The 25,532-nt window shown below is 41.5% G+C and overlaps 4 protein-coding genes across 4 annotated transcripts; 1 reads left to right on the forward strand and 3 right to left on the reverse strand.

Annotated features, from left to right (window-relative positions):
* Positions 1–627: 627 nt before the first annotated feature.
* On the reverse strand, positions 628–8,728 carry TCTN2 (tectonic family member 2). Its single transcript, XM_056504244.1, has 18 exons — positions 8,584–8,728; positions 7,745–7,858; positions 7,379–7,452; positions 7,048–7,243; positions 6,738–6,838; positions 6,293–6,489; positions 5,938–6,061; positions 5,313–5,448; positions 4,677–4,742; positions 4,154–4,282; positions 3,822–3,899; positions 3,444–3,524; positions 3,019–3,130; positions 2,539–2,642; positions 1,997–2,147; positions 1,251–1,376; positions 1,074–1,162; positions 628–875 (listed from the first exon to the last, which is right to left on the reverse strand). Exons 1-18 carry the CDS (start codon positions 8,663–8,665, stop codon positions 769–771), a joined length of 2,067 nt encoding a protein of 688 aa, XP_056360219.1. The 5' UTR covers positions 8,666–8,728; the 3' UTR covers positions 628–768.
* A 766-nt stretch (positions 8,729–9,494) lies between these two features.
* On the reverse strand, positions 9,495–14,283 carry GTF2H3 (general transcription factor IIH subunit 3). The gene is made up of 13 exons (XM_056504267.1): positions 14,194–14,283; positions 13,980–14,059; positions 13,601–13,707; positions 12,893–13,056; positions 12,567–12,629; positions 12,302–12,331; positions 11,871–11,899; positions 11,711–11,785; positions 11,476–11,529; positions 11,186–11,254; positions 10,932–11,067; positions 10,813–10,849; positions 9,495–10,726 (listed from the first exon to the last, which is right to left on the reverse strand). Exons 1-13 carry the CDS (start codon positions 14,201–14,203, stop codon positions 10,657–10,659), a joined length of 924 nt encoding a protein of 307 aa, XP_056360242.1. The 5' UTR covers positions 14,204–14,283; the 3' UTR covers positions 9,495–10,656.
* EIF2B1 (eukaryotic translation initiation factor 2B subunit alpha) lies at positions 14,233–17,753 on the forward strand. The gene is made up of 9 exons (XM_056504269.1): positions 14,233–14,329; positions 14,413–14,514; positions 14,592–14,728; positions 14,805–14,921; positions 15,119–15,231; positions 15,844–15,912; positions 16,576–16,651; positions 16,846–16,971; positions 17,371–17,753. Exons 1-9 carry the CDS (start codon positions 14,317–14,319, stop codon positions 17,524–17,526), a joined length of 909 nt encoding a protein of 302 aa, XP_056360244.1. The 5' UTR covers positions 14,233–14,316; the 3' UTR covers positions 17,527–17,753.
* Positions 17,754–17,940: 187 nt separating this feature from the next.
* DDX55 (DEAD-box helicase 55) lies at positions 17,941–25,174 on the reverse strand. Its single transcript, XM_056504266.1, has 14 exons — positions 25,027–25,174; positions 24,718–24,768; positions 24,543–24,629; positions 23,869–23,960; positions 23,704–23,766; positions 23,140–23,289; positions 22,484–22,673; positions 22,253–22,335; positions 21,766–21,897; positions 20,767–20,859; positions 20,078–20,192; positions 19,236–19,404; positions 18,590–18,882; positions 17,941–18,177 (listed from the first exon to the last, which is right to left on the reverse strand). The coding sequence occupies exons 1-14, from the start codon at positions 25,132–25,134 to the stop codon at positions 18,013–18,015; spliced, it is 1,791 nt and encodes a 596-aa protein (XP_056360241.1). The 5' UTR covers positions 25,135–25,174; the 3' UTR covers positions 17,941–18,012.
* Positions 25,175–25,532: the final 358 nt, after the last annotated feature.

The raw sequence follows: 25,532 nt of genomic DNA on the forward strand, positions 1-25,532 counted from the left end.
GGACTGAGAGAACATCAGAGAAATGCTGAGCTGGAAGGGACGAAAAGGATCATCGAGGCCAGCTCCTGGCCCTGCACAGCACCATTCCTCAGAGCCACACTGTGTGGGCTTGGAATGGATCAAAGTAACACCCAGTCCCAGCCCTTCCTGCCGTGGTTGCTCCACTTTGAACACAGCCAGGCCTGGGGCATTCATAACCTCACTGGGAAACTTGTTCCAGTGTGTCACCACTCCCACAGTAAAAAATGTCTTCTAACCTCAATTTCCCTTCTTTCAATTTGTACCCATTACTCCTTGTCCTGTTCTACAGATCTTGATGAAGAGTCCCTTTCCACTGCCCTGTAGGCCCCTTCAGATACTGGAAGGATGCTATGAGGTCTTCACACAACCTTTTCTCCAGGCTGAACATCCCCAGCTGTAGCCGGTCTTCACAGCTGAACTGCTCCAAAAATTGGTGGGCACAAGGGGTTTATTGTCAAGAGGAGCTTCTACTCTAGGAGAAGAGAACTGGCTTGAGAGGACAATGGTCCATCCATGAGGACAATCCCAACTGTGCTGCAGCCTCTGGGCTGGACTTGCCACCTTCTTGAAGTCAACTCTGCACTTTGCTACTCCAAACACAGAGTCTAGAGCTTAAAAATAATTTATTGCTTTTTGTTTTAAGTAACAGCCATTTTCTGTATGCTGTAAAAGTACTGATTTTATGTATCTTTAAATGTTCACATAAATTGTCTACAAAATCCAAGAATGTTTCTCCATAATTTTTACCTATCTGTTCCATAATTTAGAAAACCAAGGGTTGCTCGTAATTGCTGCAAGTAAAACAAGAAATGCCAGAAACAGGCCTTTAGCAAGACACTGGGAATATGGCTCTCCTGGAAAAATAAAACAAAACAAAACCAAAAGAAGTGTAAGTGTGTGAGAGCTAAATTTTAGTTTATACAACAACCCAAAGACACAGATTAAAGTGCATGCAAAAGTATTCTTTCATTCTTTCAGACTAAACTCCCCACATCTAATTTTGTTTACAGCCTTTCATGCTTTGTGGCATCCCACATTGTTGATTATTTTACCTGTATAAAAGCGTGTCAGTGGATAAAGGAGTTGTGGCCAGCACACCTCATTTTTATTGCAGTCAAACTCTGCATAAATCCTGTGATACCTGGAAAAAAGGAACCTTTTGGTCAATGCAATTCCTGTTACATCTGCTGAACATAATGAGAGGTTATCAATGTTTTTACCAAACCTACCTTGTCACTGGAGGGGGTGGCTGAGCTGGGACTTCAATGAACTGAACAGAAGCTGTGATGGGAAGAATGCTGAGGGTGTTTTTGCAGCCAATCCCACACTGGAACTGCCACAAGACTGTCGAGTAACTGTAACAAAAAGATACAATTTTTTGAGGGCTGGACAAACACAAGCAGGAAAGGACAGAACACACAGTATTTATGAGGAGGTTGATAATCCCTGGATTTTCCACATCGTACAAGGGGAGAACTTGCACAGTCTGGAAATGAGGTGAAACAGAACAGAATCCCACTTATTTGATAGGGATTGACTTGGTGGAGGGGGAGAAGTGTTTGCAGAGTGAAAATTCCCTGTTTGAGGAAAGAATAAAGCATTTTGCAGAGCTCCCAAGAGCTCAGAAATGGGGTAAGCCAGAACACAGGACAATCTTGTTGCTTCCACCACAGGACTCCTGATGGGATGCCCTTTTGTATGCTTGCTGCTGGTAGCATCATGTGTTTTATTTAATATTTCAGTGAAGTATAAAGATTATCTGCTTTTAATCATAATTTTTAAAAATTTTCATTTCAGAGGGAGAAAGGCTAACCTGGTTGTGATCCAAGGAATTTGGGTTGCAAAGTGAAAGGCAAGTAAAAAAACAGCAACAAAACCCACCCGTTTTGTTTGTAAAATTAATTTGGGATATGTTAGGTAAGCAAGACTCAAAATGAAGTATTCATTTGTCAGACAGCCAGACAACTCACTTTACCTGATCTGCACAGCAAGAATGTGCTGCTGGGGAATCCCTTGCACTGCTCCCACTTTAGCAAAGATGATGCGAATATTCAGGTTTGCAGGAATATCTGGACAAATGCCTCTCAAGCCTCCAGTGCTCACATTAGAACTGAATGGATCAAGACCTACAAAGGAGAATGGAGGGATTTAAATGTAAATATTATGGGAAACATTATATATTCCATAATTAGATTATTCTCATAGCCAAGTGAAATGCTGGTAACTGTCACACACGAACATATTTAAAATGTTTCTCTCTATAAAAAAACACCTGAGGGAGTAATTTATCAATGGATAAATACCAAGTCATATGTGTACAGGCTGGTAGTAAAATATGCAGTATCCACAGATATAGTGAGTTATATGGCTGTGTGTACACATATATGGATGGATGGATGCAGACACACACATTACTAGCTTTAGGTATTTAAATTTACAATTTGGATTTATATTGACATGCTTTATTTACTGCATGGGCATATTTCAACTACAAAGAACAACACAAGCCTCACTTACGTATAATTTCCACCCAGTCATTTAGATCACTGTAACTGGAATTGTCTCTCTTTCCAATGTGAGTAGCTTGTATTAATGCATTCAATTTCTCAGTCACATTTCCTCTGCCAAGTAAGAATGTAACATCACACAGAATGTAAATCACTACTGTCATACCACTTCAGGATGCAGTATTACTGTATCCTAAAATCAGTTTCATCTGAAAGATATATCACACAACAAAAATAAACTTGTCTATTGAAGGGAAGAAATGGCCAAATATTACAGCCAACACAATCCTCATTTGAGTAAAGAGTGAAACCATTATTATGATTTCCCATCAAAACCAGAAGTGAGACTAGTAACCACAGAAAGCTGAAACACACTCATGAATATTTAAACAGAATGTACCAGTGCTGATGGGAGGCACTTGTAGACAGACACATAACAATCAACAAGAGGGATGAAGCAAGGATAAACAATTCAGCCTGTGTAGCTCACCTTAAAAGGCTGCAATCTTCATTAATATCAACTTCTAGAATGCACCCAGAGTATGAATCTACTCCAAATAGAACTGGTCTGTAAGTTGCTGATGCACATAAACCACTGCCAGCTGTGAAATGAAAACATCTTACTTGAGCTTTCCTATTATCCACTTTTGGATCGCTAGCTTTCAATTTTGTGCAAAACATCAAACATTAGACTGCAAACTCAGCATGGTAGAGTTAAAAACCAGATACAAGTTCACTCAATTTTCCAAGGAAGCATTAAAGGTTTTCTCACTGACCTTTGAAAGTTTGGGAAAGAAAAGCAAAATCTGGCAGAGATTTTTAACTAAAATATGTTTTAAAAAATCCAAAAGCCAAATAAAGCTCCAACATTTTAGCATTAACTACAATTGAAGTTTCTACCTCACAAGCCAATACCTGGATGCCAAATGTTTAGGCTTCCAAGAGGATCAGAAGCATTCAGATTTGCAGCTCTCACTGGTTTTCCAACTTGATACCCTAAACAGAGAAGGGTAAATTATAACACTGTAGAAGAATCTGTAAGCATTTGCATTGTTTTAAATGTCTTCAGTCTTGAAGTACATGACAAGGCATTTCCATTACAGTGGGAATGGCCTCACTTTAAATAATCAATATCTATGCCTAAGAACCACTCACTGCTATTGGCAGTGCAGTAAGGCAGGAAGGTGAAGGCTGGCAACATAAAGTACAAAAGAAATATAAAATGTAATCACTTATAAGAGTCTGTACAGTGCCATTTTTTTTACTTTATTAGGTAAAATAAAATATTAATACCTGGATTCTCAAACAGGTCCTCTCCATCAGTACTGTTCAAACTCAGAAATTCGACTATGAATCTCTGTGTCAGGATTTCTGGTAAAAGAAAAAAGTATGACTTTTAAATAAATCAATTAGCAAAATGTATGTTCTATGTAGGGCACAAACTTGTGTCCTTCATTAGTGACTGAAGATTCAAAGTAACACAATTTAATGGAAATCAGCCGCACAATTTTCTTTCTAGAGTTCGAGGGAAATTATTTTTAAGAATTAGTAAATAAGAGATTCTATCACAGAATTTCCATCCAGAACACAAATAAATAAATCAAAAATCATAAATGTCATGATACCTCCATCACATAAGCTTCCAAGGAAGACAGTGACATTTATTTGCTCAATGTTCTCGTCTTTCCAAGTGAATTTATAATGTTCTGCAAAAGTTACATTTTGACACAGAACCTCAGCAGCAAGAAGGTTCTCTGGCAGAAGGAAAAAGAAAAGGTCATAATGAAAAGCATTCTAATTAGAAAGCTCTGCTACTGCAGCTTAGAAAGAACACATTAAAACCTTGGCAAAATTCTGGAAATTACAACATTCATCTTTTCGAGAATTTATTTCACAGTTTCAATGTGCAGTGGTGCAATCTCCCATCTATGCAAGGTAAGGAATCTGATTTCCTGACCAGCTGTGATCAACTGGAGTAAATGAAATACTTCCTGCTCTGTAGGAAGCCAGTTTGCTTTTTCAGTCTTAGATAACATACAAAATTCCTCCTAAGAATTGCAGCATGTAAACATTTTAGACATCAAAATAATCTATTTCATATACAATCCAGGTTAAGTAAGAAACATTAATTAAATGGAAGAGACCTACCACTTTCAGTGATGAATTTGCTTCTGTCAGTGATGGCTCTATAGACAACATTTTGCTGGATGAAGTCTGAGAATGAAAAACAAAGACTTCTGTTTTCACAACTAAGGTACAATCCTTGTTGTTATGAAAACTGAGTAGGAAGTTATTTAGAAAATTAATTTTGGTGAAGACCCAGACTGTTTATGTATTTTGAAAGCACAGTTTATATTACAGAGGTAATATAGCCTAACAAAATTAGATGATTATGGAGCATAAAATATGTTCATGCTGGTAATCACATTATCTCAAACTCCAGAATGACTCTTCATAAGTACAAGCTTTTGTAATGCAGAGAGGAACCACTTCTCACTAACTCTAAAACGCTGATGCTGCACCCTCCTGACAGAACATGGGCTCTGCAACAGTCTGAAAGTGAGTCACCAGGAACAGGCAAATGGAAACAAAGACCCATCCCATTATTTCTTGCCTCCAAATCTCGGGAAATGGTGGGACACTTGCTAGAAGGTCATGAGAAACAGGAACAGAACATCCCCAAATGCTGAACTACGGCCACCAGATAACACAGATGTTACATTTAACAACTGTGCCAACAGCCCTTGGGTTTGCTCTGTTCCTGCTTGGATTTCTGCAGCATACCTGCAGAGCCAGTGTTTATCCTCACGTCATGGGGCAGGCCTTCCTTGTAAGACTCCAAACTGGTCAGGCACTTGACATCAAAGTTGTGGAGATACGCCACGGGAGCATTCCCAACACACTGTCCAGCCATGGATTGCTGCAGGTGGTTCACACAAAGAAGGATTTTCCAGCCCCTTGCTTTTCATTTGAAGATTACTTTTTAGTAAAATCCCCCACATGTGCACTACATAACACTTTGACAAGCAGGCTATCTGATGTTATAAAAACACCTCAGCCTCTGACAAAAGAGAGCACAGCTTTAAAAGTAGTTTGAATGTACTTTTAAAAGTACACTGTGACTTCATTTGTGAAAATAATTATAACCAACAAGTGTCTCAAAAAAATATATTACCTTTTGCAGGGATGGGCAAGGGGATGAGAAATTACAATGTTTACTTTTAATAATGACTGTGGCTTTGTTTTGGGTTTTTTATTTGGTTGGTTGAGGGTTTTTTTGGGACAAATACACCTCTGCACTTCCCAATATCAAGCTGCTGAAATTGGATGCAAAGCCATAAGGAGTGTGATGCAGAGAGTTCCACACAAAGCAAGAGGAATCAAAAGCTGATAAGCACCAATTGATTACCTGGGGAACAGTAAAATACTCATCTTCTTCTGTTATAATTGGATCTCCTTCTCTGTAACCAGTGAAAAGTTTCCCAGGAGAAGTTTGTAGAGGGATCTTAAATGAAGGAACTTTGGGTGTAGAACTGCAAATAAGTTTAAAAATTAAAGAGTGCTTTACTCTTCACCTCACATAAATAATTACAGGTTTGCTTTCATGTCCCCTGTTCTTATATACTGCCAGTAACATTTCTCCACCTGCATTTAAGGTTTACACCCTAAAACCCTAATTTCAAAGTAACTTCCATTATAAAGACAGGTTATATTTTTGTTTGCATAATGAGTGTGATGAGATAATAAATTTTCTTAAGACTTACGTAGAGCCATGATAAAAATAGCCAAGAAATGGTGTGTTGTCAAGAGAAGACTGTACACAAAGGAAGGGAAACCACTCAGGGGTATATTCCATTGACTGGGAAGAGCACAGCTGATCAAAAGGTGGGTTTACATCCCCACCAAACACTCCAGTGAAACATGATTCACTGAATAACTGTAGCAAGTCTGGTGTACACTCCTGAAAGGGAAAAGAATGGCCACTTTTTAGCAAAGTAATTGCAATATTGATGGCAATACAAAGTCAAATTTACAGGTAAATCGAGCAACTTTGTAGAGAGAACATATTTAGTTTTAAAAATACTGGAATATCCAAACACACCCTCTGGCCCATCTAGTCTGAAGCATTCAGCACCTCTCTCCCCCCACAGACAAGAGAGTCTAGAAACTTTGAAAACACTTAATCAAAGATTAATAAGAAATAAATACCAGATCACAGCAGCAACGAACATCACAAGCTCCAGCTGTTAAGTTACAAGGACAAGAGCCCAAAGGCTTAAATGCCTGGTTTGGGATGATAGTTGCATTTTCTATAACAGAAGTAGAAGAGAAAATCAGATTAAGTGGACTGAAATCCAAATAAAAAGACCATGCACACTGCAGTTTATTCTGCGTAGAAACCATTTTTTAAATTCCATTGATTGCTCAGTATCTCTTATTGCTGCCCAAATCCCCATTTTTCCACACAGAAAGGAAAAGAACAGCCAAAACAAAATGCCATTTCTTCTTTAGCACTTACCTGAAACATTTCCTGCAAAGGAAGAGTTGGCAAATATTTCAGCTTGAATCAGGAGCTGTGCCAGCATCACTGAACCACGGCAAGCTAAAACCTGGAGTGTTTCCAGCATGCACAGAGGTGAGGGGCAGCACTCAGTGGCATTGGGCAAACACAGCTCCAGAGTTCTGCTGAGGCTTACAGTCACCTTGGAAATGTTCTGGGAAAAAACACAAAATAAAGTTTGACAGCTCTAACAGCTTGTATTAAATTGCTCTTGTCTATACCATTCATCAGTTTCTGAGAGAGAAGTTGGAATGAAGGGGAATAACAGAAGAATCAGTATTTGACATACCACACCAGGAGTTATATCCAAATTCCAATCTCCAGCTCTTTTACTTCCACTGCAATTTGCAAGTAGCAATTTTCCTATAACAAAAGAAAAATTTTAAAGGTATTCCACTGTGATTTAGAAAAGACTGGAAAATGAGAAGTACATTTAAATTCCTCTTGTGCCTACACGTACACCCTCAGGCCCAGCTGACAAGGAATCAACTGAGAAATAAGGGGTTAATCACAGGAATGTCTGAAATTCCTCTTTCTGTAACTATTAAGACACTAAATGACATGCATTACCATTTGTCCAGTAATTTCTGTGTCAAAAATAATAACAATTCAAACGTATTTATTTACATGGGGAAAGGGGTTGAAGTGTTCTTACCTGTCTCTGCATCTCTAGGACTTAAAATTATAGAAAAATTAACTCCTGAAGAATTGCCAAGGAAAAATGAATTCACCCTGGGCCCTGACATATGAATAAACGAAGGCTGAAAGACTGAAAAAAAGAGAAAAGAACAAGCTGACTGAAAAAGGTAACATCTGTAAGACATACAGATCATAAACAATTAGATCTTGGGCTATATTCTTACTCTCTTAGACTTTAAATTGTCAGAAACAGAGGGAAAATATCATGTAATGCCTAGTACAGGGTTGCATTTCCATTCTTGCCAAGTGCTGGAGGATTGGGTGTTGCTTTCTATGCCTCAAGTTTACATGTGTGAAGATGCCCAGTAAACAGGCAGTAAAATAACACCATAGCACTTACATCCCGGCAGATACTACACAGCTCAGACAACATCATATTTAGTATTTCTTGCTGACTTCAGCTTACACTTTTTAATTTCTTGGGGCCATGAATTGTGCCAGGGATGTCCCGCTACCTGCGATCCAGGAGCTGCGGGCTCCTGCCTTCAGCTTGTGGACGCAATGTCAAGTTTAGGGTTCGGAGTTAGGAGCTTCACTGGATTTTCATTTCCAGACTTTGCCAATGTTGAAAAGTCCGACATAAGCTGCTCCACCCTCCCCGTCTGCGCTGAGCAGCGGCAGAAACTCCACGGCGAGCACGTCGGGGTTTGGGAGGGTTCCCTGGGGAGCCCTCAGGGTCCGCGCCGCCTCCCCTCACACCCACCCGGGCAGATCCCGCCGCGGCCCTACCGCCATCCCCACACCTCAGCCCCCCGGAGGCCGCCATTCACTGCGGCCGCTCACGCCCTGACCCACCGGTGTCCCCGGTGCAGGGAGCCGCCCGCAGCAGCAGCAGCAGCAGCAGCAGCAGCAGGGTCCCGAAGCCAGCAGCCCCCATAGCGCTACAGCGGCCGCCCGGCCGCCATCTTGCGGCGCCAGCGCGGCGCCATGGCAACGGGAGGGCGGGAAAGCGCCTCACGGAAAGGGCGGGAACGCGGCCGCCTCACGGCGCCGGGGCGCGACGGCGGCGGGGGAGCTGCTCCGAACGGAAACTAACAAAGCTAAATATGCTAACAAACAAGCTCTAAGTGTGTGAGAAATTAAAGTTTAGGGCTCTCAGACCCAGGGGACGAGTCAGCACGACTTGTGAAGAGGGAGGTAGTATTGGGGGTAAATGTGAAAGAATGCAGAATTTATGGACCACTAGGACATCAGGCTGGACTTCCAAGTTCAAGAAAAAAGTAATAAAACTAGATCAGTAAATTGTGCTGAAATCAGATCCAAGGAGGTAATTCTGGTAAGAGATCAGTGACCCAAGAAACCCCCAAACCCAAAAGAGAGAAACTGAGCATGTGGACTAATTAGAATGAGAAGTGACAGAATCATTAACCAATAGGCATTAGAGTACTAATTAATAAGTACTCTAATTAATAAGAGAATAAGTTCTCTAATTAATAAGAGAAGTATGTGAGTTGTAGCAAATAAATACTAATCCCTTTGCTCACTAGAATGTATAAATAGCCGTACATTTTACGGAGCACTTCCCATCTACCTCAACATTGAATAAAGTAATGTTGATTTTCTAAACTTGCAAACTGGTTAGAGAGTTTGATTTCCTGGTTTTCAGTGATAATCCCATTGTCAGTCACATCACACCATGAGACTCAACAGAACTCCAAGAAAATCACGTAGCTCACCCTTAAATATCAAAGCAATATGTGACCACATTTGAAAAAGAGACTGTCTTTATTACAAAAGTTTTATACAACATAAATTATAAATAAAGCCTTCACACAAAATGGCTTTTGTCAATGAAAAAAAGCTCGACTTCTTCCATTGGCAAGCCCAGAAAAAACTGGCGCTGCAGCTGTTACAGTGACAAAACCTGATGTGAATATCAAGACCTGAAAAATTCCTGTACACACATTGGGAAGGAAAAAATAATTTGTTTTCTATGTGGAAAAAAAATTCCTCTCTATTCCTTCAGGAGAAAGGTTAAACTACCAAATTATATAGCTCTCTTTAGGAGATACTGTTTGTTCCTTTAAATGAAAGCCACATTCAGAGGTACACAGCAGTACACCTTCCTGCCAGAAAAGACACCAATCCAAAAATCTTTGTTCTTGTCATATGTCAGATGGAAACCCACATATTAAAAATAAGAAGTGTGCCTGTCATCATATTACAACTAAATTTCTTGTTTTCCAGTTTCAAAATAAAACCTAGAAAACTAACCAGCTAGCCTGCATTTACTGATGTTATTTTAAACAAAGGGAGGCCTTTTCATTCACAAATGAAGAGATATCAAATTCATAAAGAAATGCCACAGGGACAGTACAGTCACAGGAATATGAGAGGAACATGTGAGTACACATGCAGGGCAAGTAGCACCTTTTCTTTTTTTTTTTTTTCCAAGTAGCTCACAAACCGTCTTGAAAATGGTGGCTCATATTGCTAGTAAGAAGTTGAAGTCCTGGAACAACACAGTGCTACAATTCTGATCCTACACATTAGAAATGGTCATTTTTAACTTTACATCAACATATAGAAAGAACCAAAGGTTTCCTGACTTTGAAAATAACTTGGAGGTGTGAAACTTTGCAGTGGACAGAATACCCTCAAATTCACAGGCTGTGTCTCTTTACCAGGATGTAACTTCTGGTTCCTCTTACAGATTTAAAACAGCACAGATTGCATGGTAATACAGTGATCTGTTACTTAACAGGCTGTATAGAAGACATACATTTTAAATATTTATCCCCTAAGAAACAAGTAATAGCACTGCATACAGTTCTCTTTCATATCCAATAAAAAGTGTCATCAGTTTCTCAAGTAGGTTCCATTTCATGGAATTACTGGAGGAGGTAATGATGTATTTACATAATGTTGCTATGCAGCTACCTTTAATTTCTTCTTCTTTGCTTTCATGACAGGTGGCAATGATATTTTGAAAGCAGTCCTGGAAAAAAATATGGAAAAGCAACTGTCAGATACACTGAACATATTCCCACACCCATCCTTGAAATACAAAGAACAAAAACTTACTCGCAGGTACTGCAGATAGGACTGAAGTTGCAGAATACTGAAAAATCAAATAATTGTCTTTCACTAAAACAGGTCATTCAGATGTAAGAAACCAGACTGTTAAATATTTATAAACTTACTTGACAAGCACACGGAGCAGACGTAGCCAATTTCAATGAGGTTCCGATGACAGAAGCAGGCAGCTCTGTAGTCAACGTGAACAGGAGGTGGAAGGACGAGCTGTGATCTCTGCTCTTGATCAGGGAGGAAAACCCACTGCATGGAGAGAAAAGTATTTTGTGCATTGGTGTTCCTGTATTATCTCGTCAGTGAAGTGAGTAATATTTCACATCTGACACACAGAAAACACTGAAGTGTTTTTTAAGTGACTTACCAACAAATACTGCAGAAGGGATGGCATGTGGGGCACTTTCAAATATATGCCACCTGTAATATCACAGGCCTGCAGAGCAGAGACAAAGATCAGATTGCTGTTTGATGATATTAACAGGGCATTTAAAATATCCGTGTACTGCACAAGGCCTGCCTGTCAGAGCTGTCAGATCCACTGAACATATTTCCACACCCACTCTTGATTAAAGGAAAGAGCTGAAGAACATGTTGAACTAATATCAAGTATTTTTAAGTTAATATAAATAGCAAATAAGAACAGCAAGTCTGTACCTGTTGTAGAAGACCTGAATCAGAGTCTAAGACACAGGCATCAATCAAAATACTCTGCAAGAGATGAAATGCATGAAAAACAAATATAGCCAGGACCCACACAGCCCTGTCACTGTTACTGTCATGATTTATTTCCATGATACATGCACTATAAATCATGTAAGAGAAGTTAACATTTGTGTTATCTTTGCACAGAAATAAAAGCTAACATAAATGGAAAATAGGCCAGCTTCACCTGTTTCTGTGCTGCGAAGATCACATTCATGAAATTCATGTATTGCAAAGCGCTGTCTTCTGCAGCCTTTATGACCTAAATAAAAACTTAAACTTGTTAGCCTACATATATCACTAGATTTCAAGACTAAAAGAAAACTGTGACAGCAAAAAGTTCTTACCAGAATCCTTGATTTAATTTCTTGATTGGCTAAGTATTAAAAAGAAAGAGAAATGCATCAGCACATTGTTTGTATCACCCCTTTAATTCTGTAGCATCTGACACCTCAGAATATACTGGATGTTATTTCTAACAGGTCAGATAAAACATCTATATGGAACTATTTCCAATCCCAGTGGCAATTATCTATGGAATAATTCCTCCCAACCTCCAGTTATTCTAATTCCATACTACATTTTTATTTGCACACAACTGAAAATCTCCCTAAGGACGTGCATTATTGATGAAGCTTTTTTAAATTTGGCAACTTCAAAGGATCAAAAAATACCTCTACTTATTAGTGCCAATTTTGGAGATGGGGGTGTGTCCAAACATGCATATTTGCATATTAAATTATTTACTCAATGCTGAAAACAGGAGAAGAGGATTTACCTTTTAGGTCTTTGCCCATTTTGTTGATGTCTACATTTGCTGCCATTAAGGAATTTATATTTCATTCTTGGAAATAACTCCATGTTCCACACCACACATTCACCACCTTGGCCAATACACATTTTGATAAGCACAAGCCACAGTTATCAGGAAAATGTTTCAGTTTTATGTATTATAACAAAACAAGAATAGTAAAAGTCAGTATTATAAGAAACAGTCTTAAGAACACATGAAGGCTTTGAAGATTCAGTGATCAAAAGGATACAACAAAGTGCTTTAGCAAGTGATCCTGCTAACAGGGTTTCTGTTTGCTGGCCCTTCATGTCAGCTGCAATACAAGTGCAAAAGTTACTTTTATATATAAAAACAGCTACTGAACCTAACAATACAAAATACTACACATTTTTATCTTTGGCAAATAATACTAATGCAGAGGCCTGAAGTGTCAAACATAATAAACTCCTCTTTAGCATATTAAAATTAAGCATATTAAAATTCATATGATGAAAATAGAAGACATTTCTGCAACTCCCTGACAGTCCAGGTGTTTTGCAATTCTGCATATTAAGCCTAGAATTTTCTTCTCCTTACTCTTTGTCATGAGGTCTTTAACCTCTTCTGCAATTGCATCATTTATTGCTGTTAATAATTCGTATTTTCCATCCTTGCTGCCAGAACAATTAGATTCCATGGAAGGGCCTCCCTCTCCAAAGGGATCTGCAGCAGCCCAACGCTTCCCAGGGTACAGGAAACGGCTGAAACAGAGGAAAAACAAAATATTAATGTAAGAAAAAATGCTATAAATTAATCAGCTGCAGATAACAGTACTCTGAAGTTTAATTTAAAATCCTTTTGATACTTGAGACATTAAAGAAGATATGAAGAGAGGTGACCTTCAACTTAAACTGGACTAAAACCCACATTTGGCTCCCTCCTCTTAAGAGATCTGGCAAAGTTTTTTGGTTGCAGCTGGGGGTAGATCCTGAGACTCACAAACATCTGGGGGGAAAAAATATCCCCTAAAGGGAACTTCTGCCACTTGCACTGTCCCACTCCATACCTACTCCATATCTACCATTCTCTCTGTGTATTTTTAAGTCTATTTAAACCTCCCTTCTGTCTTCTTTTTGTTGCTTTGTAAATCATTAAGATTCTTCCCTATACAGTTTAAGCTAATTTCTTTTTTAAAGACAATGATATATTAGACACTTTTAACTTGGTTTCTTGTTATCAAACAAGAAAATCAGGAGACAGATAGAGGAAACTCAAAACCTTTACACTGTTCAGAAGCAGCTCTACCTTTCCTGAGTGTGACTCGCTATTACAGCGAGTTTGTTGGTGCGATTCATGAGTAGGTGAGAGTTTCCCAACACCATCACTGCATCGATGCATTTCGACAGGGTGAACTGGGAAAAAGAACAGAACAGATGTAGCACAACAACATTTACAAAGAAACAGTTCAGAAAAAATCTGTGAAACGACAGCAGTTAGAAAAACCTGAAGATGCAGAAAGAGCCCCAATGAATACAGAATGCTGCGCAGCTATTTCAAAAGGTGTTATGAAACCCATTATAAACCTGCTTTAGCAGACAACCTTAGCACAGTCCAGATGTCAAAGAAAATGGTGCAATTTCCCCCAGAAACGGCCACCAGCAGTCCCAGCGCCCAAAGGCCGTACCTCAGCCTCTCCCAGGGCCCTCTTCCCCCACCAGATCGGGTTGGTGTCGAGAACGATGATCAGCAGGCTCAGCTCATCGTCTGCAAAGGAACCACACGGCAGCGTCACTGCGGGCCCCGAGCAGAGGAGGAAAGGCCCGGGACCCCACCAGGAACCCCAGCCCCGCCGAGAACCCCTCCGGAGCACCCCCGGACCCCGCCGGGGCCGCGCTCACCCGCGCTCATCGCTGCGGCCGGGCAGCGGCGGCTGCGGCGCCCGCGGATGACGCCCGGGGCCGGCGCTCCCCATCCGGGCACGCCCCGGCGCGGCGGGCGGAGCGGAGCGGAGCGGCGCGGCGATGAGCACGGACGGTAACGGGGCTGCGGTGGGCACGGACGGGAACGGGGATGCGGGGCCGGGCAGCGCCTGACGCTCCCTCCCCGTTGCCTTTCAGACCTGATCGAGACGTTCAGGGCGCAGCTGAGGGATGACCCCGATGTGGCCTCGGCCGTGGCCGCCATCCGCGCGCTGCTGGGGTTCCTCAAGCAGGACCGAGGTGGGCCCGGCTCCCCCCGCTGAGCCCCGGCTGAGCCCCGGGCGAGGCGCTGACCGCGCGGCTCTGCCTCTCCCCAGGGGAGACCATCCAGGGCCTGCGGAACAGCCTGCGGGACGCCATCGACACCCTGTCGCGGGTGGACTCGTCGGTGGCCGTGTCCTCCGGCGGGGAGCTCTTCCTGCGCTTCATCAGCCTCACGTCCCTGGAGTACTCGGTAAGGGCTGGGCTGAGCCCCGCCGCCGCTGCGGGAGCCTCCGGCCGCTCAGCGCCCACCCCGCGCTTTCTTCCAGGACTACTCCAAGTGCAAAGAAATCATGATCGAGCGCGGGGAGATCTTCCTGACTAAAGTCTCTCTCTCGAGGAATAAAATCGCCAAGCTGTGTCACCCGTTCATCAGAGACGGTGCAGTGAGTAGGCCGGGGAAGGGTCATTCCTGTTGGGTTTTGCTGTTGCTGGCAGCGAGGGAGGAGCAGGAGGGGAGAAGAGTCTGATGGGGGCTTCTGCACAGCATTGTTCTGCACAGCCAACTATAACACTACTAAAAGTAAAGGTTTCCCAAGACTCAGCAAAAGTAAATTTTGTGAATTTTTTTTTGTCCTGGCAGCGAATACTGACACACGCCTATTCCAGGGTGGTCCTCAGGGTGCTGGAAGCAGCTGTGGAGTCCAAGAAACGATTCAGTGTTTATGTTACTGAATCACAGCCAGATGAAGCAGGGCAAGTATTCATTCATTTGGTTTTTATCTTGGTTAACAGGGTAAGTTACAGCTACCATCCAACTTGTCCTGCCCTAAAAAAAGCTGGTAGGCTTGGAGCACTTTAAACAGCAAGTGTCACTTGTATTATTCTGGACATGTGGAAAAAAAATCTAAAAAATATTGGTAATTAATCTTCCATACATGATATTCTAATTAGTGTTATCTAGGTTTTCTTCAAGGTTCACAAACTTTTGGTCAGTGCCAGGCCACCTACTTTTCCCTTAGGAGATGGGAGACAGTTGCTTTATAATTGTCTCTTTAAGAAGTGGGCTAAAATAATCAGTATTGTGCTAATCATAAGCAAAGTAAAATATACAGCTAACAATGTCATTTAGAGATGCCAAATAATTCCTTCAGAGCAGATATTGTTGTATAAGTGAAGGAGTAAACCCTGCACACGTGGCCCTAACAGCACATAACAATTCCTTCCATTTCTATACTATAATTAATTTTATGTTCTACCAGCAGGGGGATGAGGGCAGTCACAGACTACAGTCTTTAATACAATATTTTCCTATCATTGTCTTTAAAAAAAAAAAAAAATTCAAGGTCCAAACATTTTCTTTAATAGGCAAAAAATGGCAAAAGCCCTGAGGAAGCTGAACATTCCCGTGACTGTGATTCTGGATGCTGCAGTTGGGTAAGTCTAATCATAAAGTTTAGTAATTTTCATCACAATTTTGTTTTGAGAATAAGACAAAATTAAACTTATATGTAAGCAGCTTGTTCAGACTCCAGGGATATTAGTTTGTCATAATCATCCAACAGGCCAAACAAGTTACAGCTTCAGGTGCACAATTAGAATGTGTCAGCTGCAACACAAGCATTTGATTTTGCATGTTGGAATGAAAGAAAGAACCAGACCTAAGAATTTGTACAGAACTGTAAAGAACTGAGGTGCTAATTTTTTTCTAATTTGCATAAGTGTTACCATTTTTTGGTTTCTTAATATATTTGCTAAATTACCACTGCTTAGTACAAGTCCAATACATGAGAAAAGAAACAACTACAATCAATCTGAACATTCCTAGTTACAGCTCAGCTTCTTCCAGTATTTGCATACAGTTGCCAGGGTCAGCTATGGCTGGGGAAGATATGGCTGCTTAATATTCCTGCAGGGAAGCAGATGAAATCTCACTCCAAGAATGTTTTAACAACATGTGGACTTACATTGTTGTTGTAAGAGATAGATGAAACTAGTGCAGAAAATTAAAAGATGGTTTAAATTACTCATTTCTATTCTGTTCAGCAAGTCATTTGTCCTATTACCCAGTAAAGCTTGGATTTTCCCCCCTTTTAACAGCTACATTATGGAGAAAGTGGACCTGGTGTTAGTTGGTGCTGAAGGTGTAGTTGAAAGTGGAGGCATTATCAACAAGGTAATTGTGAGTTTCTTACATCATTCTGTAAACTCTGGACTTTTAATGTTTGGTTTCTTTGAAGTGTTTAAAGCTTTTTGAAAAGCCTCTTCCATTTGGATTTTATCCAGTAAATTCTGTTAATTGTTGGAAAGTGGGCAATATTGTCAGGCAAGCACTGAGTCTGCAATGTTGTTTTCCATCTGTCTCCACAGATTGGCACCAATCAAATTGCTGTGTGTGCCAAAGCCCAAAATAAACCATTTTATGTGGTAGCAGAAAGTTTCAAGTTTGTAAGACTCTTCCCTCTCAATCAGCAGGATGTTCCTGACAGGTTTAAGGTAAGATAAATTCAGCTTCCATCTTAGCCAGCTAAGGTGCACACTGGTGTGTCTGTGAAAAATTGTCTTCTAAGCATCTCTGATGATCTGGATTTCTCTGCTGTGGTATATTTTGGGGTTGCACCATGGTACAGCCTTAATTTGTCCTGATGCTGATACTCTGTTCCTAAAGCAGTTCCTTTAGTGCACAGGAGCAGCTGAGGGTAAGAAACAGTTAAACCACTAAACTCCAGAAGCACAAATTGTACTTTTTACACAAGATAAAAGTGCACCAGTCTGTGCACTTGACTTCCTTCAGTTTTACCACAAACATCTGCTTGAGGCTGTAGCACTGCTCTTGCCCAAAAGAGGATTTAACTTGCAGCTGTGTAGTAACCAATGGTCTCTGTTTCCTTCTAGTACAAAGCAGACACTCTGAAAACAGCTCAGAATCTCACAGAGGAGCACCCCTGGATTGACTACACCTCCCCATCACTGATCACACTGCTCTTCACAGACCTTGGTGTGTTGACTCCTTCAGCTGTCAGTGATGAACTCATCAAACTCTACCTGTAACTCAGAGACTCCTGCACAGGATGTGTCATCTTCAGTGACCATCAGGTTCTAAGAACTTGGAGGATGATACATGAACGTGGCAAGGATTAACAACATAATTATGGACCACTACTGAAAAAATTCCCAAAGTTATTACAGCTTCTAAAGGCCGCAACTAAATTATTTTAAAGAGGGGTGGAGTATTTTGATATTGTAAAATAAAATCCTTTATGGTGTATCCAGACTCATTCTGAGGTGTGGTATGTACTTGAAAAAACCAAAATTAAAACATGCACAAGGCTGCTGCTGGAAACCTGCAGCTCCTGCCACAGCAGAGTGGTGCTTTCAGCTTTGTTCTCAACAGCTGCAGGCTCTGTGTCTTTAGGGATGCCAGGTCTTCTCTATGAAGAAATTAGATCAGCTCTGTTCTCTGTATCATTTTTTACAGAAATCCTGTTTTATTGAAATAAGCAGTGTTTTAATGTAAAAATGTGATTAGAGTAACTGTCAGCTGTCAGACTCCATGTCCTCAACAGTTTCTGCTTTGAACCTTTGGTTGCCTGTTAGTTTCTTCTCAAACTCTTCTTCACTAATTTTTCCTTTTTTTAATCTTTTCAAGAGTCTTGTGTCATTCAGCAACTCTTCCATATCCTCATCTTCAATATCAGAGCCCTGTTGGAAGTTGAAAACAACAAATTAAACACAACACCAAAAGGTTTTCATTCTATACAGCTGAACATAAGAGAAGATTACAAATCAGACTTTGCCAGGAATACCCAAACAGGAAATAATATTCAATTCCTGCCCAGGCAACTGTAACTCTCAGCTACACTTTTTGAAAATTGAGAAAAAGCACCCTCAGGCCATACTTCTGCACCTCTGAGAAATAAAAATTCTATTACTGACCAACATCAGTGCTGTTTTAGTATTAGGCTTTAAAAACATCTATAATTATTTTAAGCTTTGCTTGTCCAAGTCCTAAAAAGTTATTTTACAGCCACCAGTTCCACACACTAAAATCCCAGGGCTCTGGCCTTGGAAATACTACAGTAATCACTTGCAGTTTAAGGGAATGGACACAGACCTCTTCACGCTTCCTTTTAGCTGTTATTTTCTTTTTCTTCTCCCTCTTGGCTTTCTGCTTTGACCATGCTTTGTTCTTCACAAATTTCTTTTTCCCTTGATTTTCCTCTCTTTCTTTTCTTTGTTCTTCTAATTTCTTTTGTCTCTGCTTTTCTCTGTTTTTATCTTTAAATGAAATGGAGTCTGTATTGACAGTGACTGGAGTAAAGTCTGGAAAACATTTTCCTCTTAGTTCAGGCATCTTTGGCATTTTTAACAATGCAAAACCTCTGGCAAGACTGGCAAAATCCAGATCTGTTGAAATAAAGATTATAAAGTCAGTTTCCTGCTGGATAAAAGGTTAATTTAATGGAGGAAGGGAAAAAAAATCAACATTATTTTAATGCATTGTTTGCACTCTATACCTTAATACTAGCAACAACACTAAGTCACTTTTATTTCTGCTTTCATGAGTTTGGTCAAGCTCCATAATTGAGTGTTTTCTCCTGAAACTAGTAGCTTGAAAAAAACAAGAGTTCTGTCAAATTCTGATGGTGCAGGAAGTGAATTTGACATCCAGAATGAGTAGTTGAAGGTTGTGGACACCTCCACTATGCTTTTGTTATCTGAGAAAAACAGTAAGAGGCACCAGCCCTGCTGGGAATTACCTTTGATCCGGAAGATCAGATTACATTCATGTTTGCCATAAGCCTGCACATAAGACACAAAGGCTTTCATCCCCTTCTCAAACACTGCCCTGTCAGCCAGGGCCATGGACTTCAGCTTGGGAAGAAGATCCAACACATTTGTCTGAGGTTTCATTTCCTGCATGGGACACTGGGAACCAGAAAATAAACAACAAAACCAAAGGAAAAGTTCAACCAAATGGTGTGAAATGCACTGTGAAACATCAAACGTGCTTCTTGCCCAGTTAATCCTCAGTCAGCTCTGAGTCCCTTTCCCTGTGGTCACTCCAACACACGAGCTGCCCATCAGCCCCACACAGCAGAGCAGTTCTCACACTGCAACTCCACAGAGACAACATCTTCATCTCCTGCTTTCTCAAGCTCTGGTCTCATTAGGAGGTCTCCAGAGAACTCACACAATTAATCCCACAAATGCAGGAGCAGGCATGGGAGATTGTAGGAGTTAGAAGTGAAGAGCAGAGAGGCTGCAGGGTGTGAGCTGCTGGTGGCAGGGCTGGGGCAGGACCATAAGCCAGCACTGCCCTCCTGCAAATGCTCAATTTACATCCTTAGGAACAAAAGGACTTTCCTTACTCATTGCATCACAAGTTCCTCTTACAACCCAGTAGGTAACACTGGAGCAATGATTTTCCAGCTCCATTTGGTGATTAATAAGCACCTCTTGTCTTTTAATCCTGCACCTCTGCTAAAACATCACTCACGTGTACGACCCCAAGTTTTACAAATTCTGATTTCAAAGCTCCCATCAGCAAGTCTGTGCCCTTGCTCTTTCCTGCTCTGGGGTAGAATAAAAGCCTACTCACCTTTTGGTTGATTGAGAGAAAGTTAATGTAGGATTCTTCCATGGGAAGCAGGAACACCAGTGCACTGCCCACGTTGCCGATCCGCGCCGTGCGACCACAGCGATGCACGAAGGCACTGAAACAACACAGGAGAGCTCAGCTTGATTTGGAAGCATTGAGCAGCAAAGGGCAAATCTTGTGGGATGGAAAATACTAAACCAAACCAACAAGAATTAGCAAAGTGTAACACAAGAGACATGTGGCAATCCCACTCAATTTTTAGGCTAAAGCAAAGGGGTGAAGTTCAAGCAAGTTGTAGGAAGCATTATGACAGCAGAAGTTAAAATCCATGGAAAAGCTCCTTTCCTGTGAGCTTTCAATGTACCATTCCTTGAAGAGCTCTATCCCTGCTCTCATCTCTCTTCTCTTTCACCCCAGTGTCACCTCTCACACTTTCTCTGATACTCTCAGAAATCACCCACCTGACACATACACACCACAAAAAGTCATTTCAATTCACAGCAGTGACAACAAAAGCTGCACTGTTTCAGCCTCCCTTGCTCCTGCTCTATTTTGTGTGTTCTCTCACATTAACCTCCAGGAAATGATTAAATGTGTTTTATGCAGCTTTTTGTTCCTAACTGATACCTGAGCAGCACAGTAACAAGACCACACAGAAAGAAAAAGGATCTCAGGATCTGAAGTTGTACCTGGCACTGCTGGGTGGGTCATACTGCAACACCCAGTGCACTTCTGGAATGTCAATACCACGGGCCATCACATCTGTGCACACCAAAATGCCCCTAGGAAGAAGAAAAAGTGTATTTTCATTTGAGTAGAGCCAGCCTCCTCACAGCTGTGTGCTCTGCACTTTCACTGGGGAGCGAGGAACAAAACATTTTAAAACATTTGGGGTTTTTTAAGAGACAAAATATAAGGCAATTGCAGGTTTCACCAACTAAACTTCTACATAATGTTATGAAAATTTTTGTGATTTATATTACATTTCTAAAACAAATCAATTCCCTATTACAAATTCAAATTTTAAACCAGCACTGCATCCACCACAGAATGTACTATAATAGATGTTTAAATAAAAGACTTAAGACTTGAGTGACAGTTTTTGCAAAACTGCCATGCTGTTCTTTTCAACAGCTGTTCTTACAATCTGCTGGTAATTATTTCTCTCATAATATAAAAAGCCAAAACTCAGGTCCTATGAAATAAAACAAATGACAATTGATGAGGCAAGAGTTTCTTAACAGCATCCTGCAAAGCTGCCAAAGAACATTTCCCTTTGGGCAGGTTACAGCACTGTGTTGCCATGTTCTTGCTCATACACTAATAAAGTATTATCCTGGCTTTCCACTCTGGTTGCTAATCAGGAAAAGCTTATTTTTCCTACCAGTTTGTTTAAACATCAGGGCTAATGTGTGATGGTGCAAGTGCCACTGCAGTGTGCCCACCTCCTGTGCTGCCACATGGATTATCTAAAGTAGGGTGGAGATGCTCCAGTCACAGTTTCCCTTTGTTTGTGGTTGTACTTTGGGTACCTCAGCACAATTTGTGATAATATCAATACACTCAGAACCAGCCTGGAGCATCCTTCACCTGAGCCATCCTTCCACACTAAGCAGAAGAATAGTCAGACAAAACCACCTGCCCCTGTTTTGCCTCCTGGCTGCTTTAGCCCATTCCCATGTTCTTACCCTGGGAGCTTCCGAAACTCCGTGAAAATCTTGTTACGCTTGTGCTTCATTTTCCCATGGATGCTCATTATTTTCACCTGTTTAATTAGGGACTCCAGAGCCTTGCCATAGTACTCCACACAAGCACATGTGCTGTTGTGATAAAGACACAAAAGCAAAAGGTTATGCTGCATTTTTAATCAGGTTTAGACAGTCAAGCTAGAGTTTCCCAAGCTCTTTCAAAATATGTACATTAATTTTCATAATTAAAATATAATCATCTGTAATGTCTTACTTTAAAAATGCATAAAATTTATGTTTTGCTTAATAACACAATCCTGACATGAAGCAATGATTAATCTCTTTTTAGGCACCATAGTCTAAAAAACAGCTCTCAAAATTAATCACTTTGAAAATACTTTTGTCCTTTGCAAACAAAGGGCATAGTTTTGGAATTTAAGTAATTAAACACCAAACTGTTCTCACAATGAAACACAATCAGAATTACCTGAAAAAGACCAGATGTTTTTCCTGTTTGTGCTGCCGAAGAAAATGCACCAATTGGTTAAATTTTTCATCTGCCTTGCAGATCTAAAAAATGCAAAAGAAAAACATAAGAAAATGGACTTTGGCTCCTCTCTTAACATGATCCTAAGTGGACAAGACTTAAAATCTTTCCTGATAGAACCAGGAAAAAAGGAGAGGGAAGAGGAGGCTCTGGCAGAGCCCAGGCTCACACCATGTAATAGTTCTCCAGGCGTGTGGGGGTTTTCTGGGTGTTGCTGGCTGCCACTCCCTTCTCCTTGACCGAGATGCGGACGGGGTTCCGCAGCCCTGCTCTCACCAGGTTCTCCACCTCCTGGGTCTGGGTGGCTGAGAACAGACCTGTCCTTCTCTGCTTGGGCAGAAAGTCCAGAATGGCATTTATGCTGCAAGCAAGCACATAGAAAATGTAACTGTACCAAGGTTTCCCCCAGGAAGAGGTTTAATCATTGGAAACAGGACTTTACAAGAAAAATGGGCTTTGTTACCACATTTCAAACTTCTATTGAAATAATTATCTTAACTCTGACAGAGAGAGAAAAGAGAGATCAAAGCTTACTGGTTAAAGTGTTTTAAGTCATTCTGGTGTGTGAATAATAATATTTAACCAAGCATTAACAGAATTATGCTAACATACATCTCCAACAAAGGAAACTCTATTCATTGAGTCTCCACGTTTCCTATTTCTCTTCCCCCTTAGCAATTGCTTTGTGTAGTCACAGAGCACAGATGAAAGAACAAAACAGAACAAATTAACTTTGGAGGCCACTGCAGGCCACACTCATTCACATCCATCACACATCAACTCACTTAAAACTGCAGAAGAACCACCAGAATTTATTATTTCAATACCTTGCTTCAAAGCCCATATCTAGAAGTCTGTCTGCTTCATCCAACACCAGCACATCCAGAGCCTTCACACAGCTTGCAAGGTCCAGCCCATCTGCTTTTCTCCTGAACAGATCCTCCAGGCGGCCTGGGGTGGCCACGATGATGTTCCCACTGTTGGTGCACACATAACAATTTAGAATATAAACTGCAAGTATGGAAAGGAACTATCAGCTACAGGAAATAGTTGTTACCTCCATGCAACAGCCAGTGGCAAATAGGATTCCTTCAAAACTCCATCATCAGTATCAGCACCAAACAATTTTAGGAAATTAATGAGCAGGGAGAAGTGAAATGTTCACTGAAGGCACTTCCCAGCTCTGTTCTTTACCCAAACAGCAGATAAATGGTGCTGATGTCACATAAGAGCCTCTCCTCATGCTGTACCTCACTCCAGGAACAGACCCCAGCTCACCCTAAAAGATTCTGGCAGCACCATCCCTGCACCAGCAGGACCACAGCTCTGGGCTGAAAACCCTGACAAGGAGAAAACCACAGCTCTGAGACACTGACAAACAAACAACTCACCCATGCTCCTTGAACTTTTCAACATCTTCCATGGGGTTCCTTCCACCAATTAAAAGAATCTGACTAAAAAACAATAAACCAGAAAGATTTGGGTCATCATTAAGTTTTGCTGGTTCATGAGTGACAGAAGGAACTGTGGTCATGGAAATGATGAAGTTCACCCACCTAAACATGGGGAAGTGTTTTGTAAAATGTGACAGCACCTCATCAATTTGAATGGCCAATTCCCTCGTTGGTGTGATAATTATAGCTCCAACCTGCACGTGAAAAACAGGAATTTGTGGGGAAAAAAAGAAACATTTGGGCAGAATCCTCCCTTCCAAACTAAGTGAATATGAGCCATGATTTTGAGCCTGGTTTCAGACAAAACATTTCCACAGAAATACAATAAAGTATAAAAACCATCCCAAAATGTCTATGAAACACTTTGAACCAATGTGTAAAATATCTCTGTTCAAAGAGCAGCATCTAATAATGACATTTAACAGCAAATGACAGTGAAGTTCCCTGCACACTAAAATGTATTCAAGGTCAAAGGATGCTAAAATGCATTCAAATCTCACTTGCAGTATATCAGTGTATTCCATATTTTGGGACATTTTTCCAACAGCTCAGAACCCTGTTCTGACCATGTCAAAGAAAAAGCTGTATCTAAGTGCAATGAGAACACGTCAGTTTTATTTCCAATTTTTAAGCAGTTATTGTTACTGTTACACCGAAGAGCTGAGCACAGTCACTCCGTGGGCAGGCAATCTTCCTTATGGATGCTTTTCCTGAAGTTCTCAAATCTTATTGGCACATCATAAAAATACACTCAGTACTGAATATTTTAATCTCACCTGCATTTTCTTTAATTTTTCTTCTCTTCTGAGAAGAATTTCCAGTATGGGAATCACAAACGCCAAGGTTTTCCCACTGCCTGTGACCTGTGAGAGTGGAAAGAGCGTCAGCCCTCTCTCGGCTCTAGAGACAAGCCTTGAAAACAACGAGCTGGACGAGGGAAAAGCTTCTCACCGCTTCTGCAGCCACATCTTTGTTACTCATGAAGAGCGGGATGGTCGCAGACTGAAAAAAGAGAAGCATCACATGAGCAGGTGAAGCGGTGAAATCTCACAGAGGTGAAACTCCTCCGAGACATCAGAGCTCGCTGTGATCATCACCCAGGCAGAGCGGTGGGAAAGTCACGGAGGTCGCTTCTCTCAGTATCACAGGACTCGGTGACTGCTGCGACCGCCACCGGCCCCGGAGCGGCCCGGGCTCTGCTCACACCGCCCGAGCCCTCCTTCCTCAGTCCGGCCTCCCCTTCCCCGGGAGCCCCCGCACCTGCACCGGGGTCATTTGGTGGAAGCGGAGCTCCCGCAGCGCCCGCAGCACGCCCGGGCTCAGCGGCAGCGGCAGCGAGCTCCAGCCGCCCTCAGTCACCGCCTCCATCTTGGCCCGCCGGTGTCACCGCCCCGCCGCTCCCCCGCCCCGGGGCCGCCGCGGCGAGCTCGGCGGAAACACACACCGCCGCACCTCCCGTTCCGCGGCAGATCGGTTCCGCCACCGCCCGCAGAGTTTCACCCCCGCGGCAAAAAACAAACTTTGGATTTAGCAAAAAAATTCCTTTTTTTATTGCGAGCTGCCTATGGTATTAAGTACTTTTGCGGGTCTTACAGCAGCGCTGTGCCACCAGAGTACCCAGAACCTAAGATGTAGGTTCAGAGTTACTTGATATTTATTCTACCTGCCCGCAAAGCAGGATGGACTCTGGGTAAATTGCTGATATTCTAAGAAAGCAGGGAATCACAGAATCGTTAGGATTGTGAGAAAACTCTGGAGTCACCCAG

The sequence above is a fragment of the Oenanthe melanoleuca genome, chromosome 15, assembly GCF_029582105.1.
Source record: "Oenanthe melanoleuca isolate GR-GAL-2019-014 chromosome 15, OMel1.0, whole genome shotgun sequence".
NCBI lineage: Eukaryota > Metazoa > Chordata > Aves > Passeriformes > Muscicapidae > Oenanthe > Oenanthe melanoleuca.

Excerpts from the sequence above, each read along its gene's own strand:
- TCTN2 (XM_056504244.1), bottom strand. The coding sequence starts at position 8,665 with ATGGGGGCTGCTGGCTTCGGGACCCTGCTGCTGCTGCTGCTGCTGCTG. Across the intron at positions 7,859-8,583 it reads TCCCTGCACCGGGGACACCG|TCTTTCAGCCTTCGTTTATT; the intron begins GTGGGTCAGGGC and ends TCTTTTTTTCAG. Across the intron at positions 3,900-4,153 it reads TGGAAGCTTATGTGATGGAG|AAATCCTGACACAGAGATTC; the intron begins GTATCATGACAT and ends TTCTTTTACCAG.
- DDX55 (XM_056504266.1), bottom strand. The coding sequence starts at position 25,134 with ATGGAGGCGGTGACTGAGGGCGGCTGGAGCTCGCTGCCGCTGCCGCTG. Across the intron at positions 23,290-23,703 it reads GAAAAGTTCAAGGAGCATGG|TGGGAACATCATCGTGGCCA; the intron begins GTGAGTTGTTTG and ends GTGCACCAACAG. Across the intron at positions 21,898-22,252 it reads AAACATCTGGTCTTTTTCAG|CACATGTGCTTGTGTGGAGT; the intron begins GTAATTCTGATT and ends TTATCACAACAG.
- GTF2H3 (XM_056504267.1), bottom strand. Across the intron at positions 13,708-13,979 it reads GGGCCCTGGGAGAGGCTGAG|TTCACCCTGTCGAAATGCAT; the intron begins GTACGGCCTTTG and ends TCTTTTTCCCAG. Across the intron at positions 10,727-10,812 it reads CCTATCTGCAGTACCTGCGA|GACTGCTTTCAAAATATCAT; the intron begins GTAAGTTTTTGT and ends ATTTTTTTCCAG.
- EIF2B1 (XM_056504269.1), top strand. Across the intron at positions 14,515-14,591 it reads GTTCCTCAAGCAGGACCGAG|GGGAGACCATCCAGGGCCTG; the intron begins GTGGGCCCGGCT and ends GCCTCTCCCCAG. Across the intron at positions 16,652-16,845 it reads GTGGAGGCATTATCAACAAG|ATTGGCACCAATCAAATTGC; the intron begins GTAATTGTGAGT and ends CTGTCTCCACAG.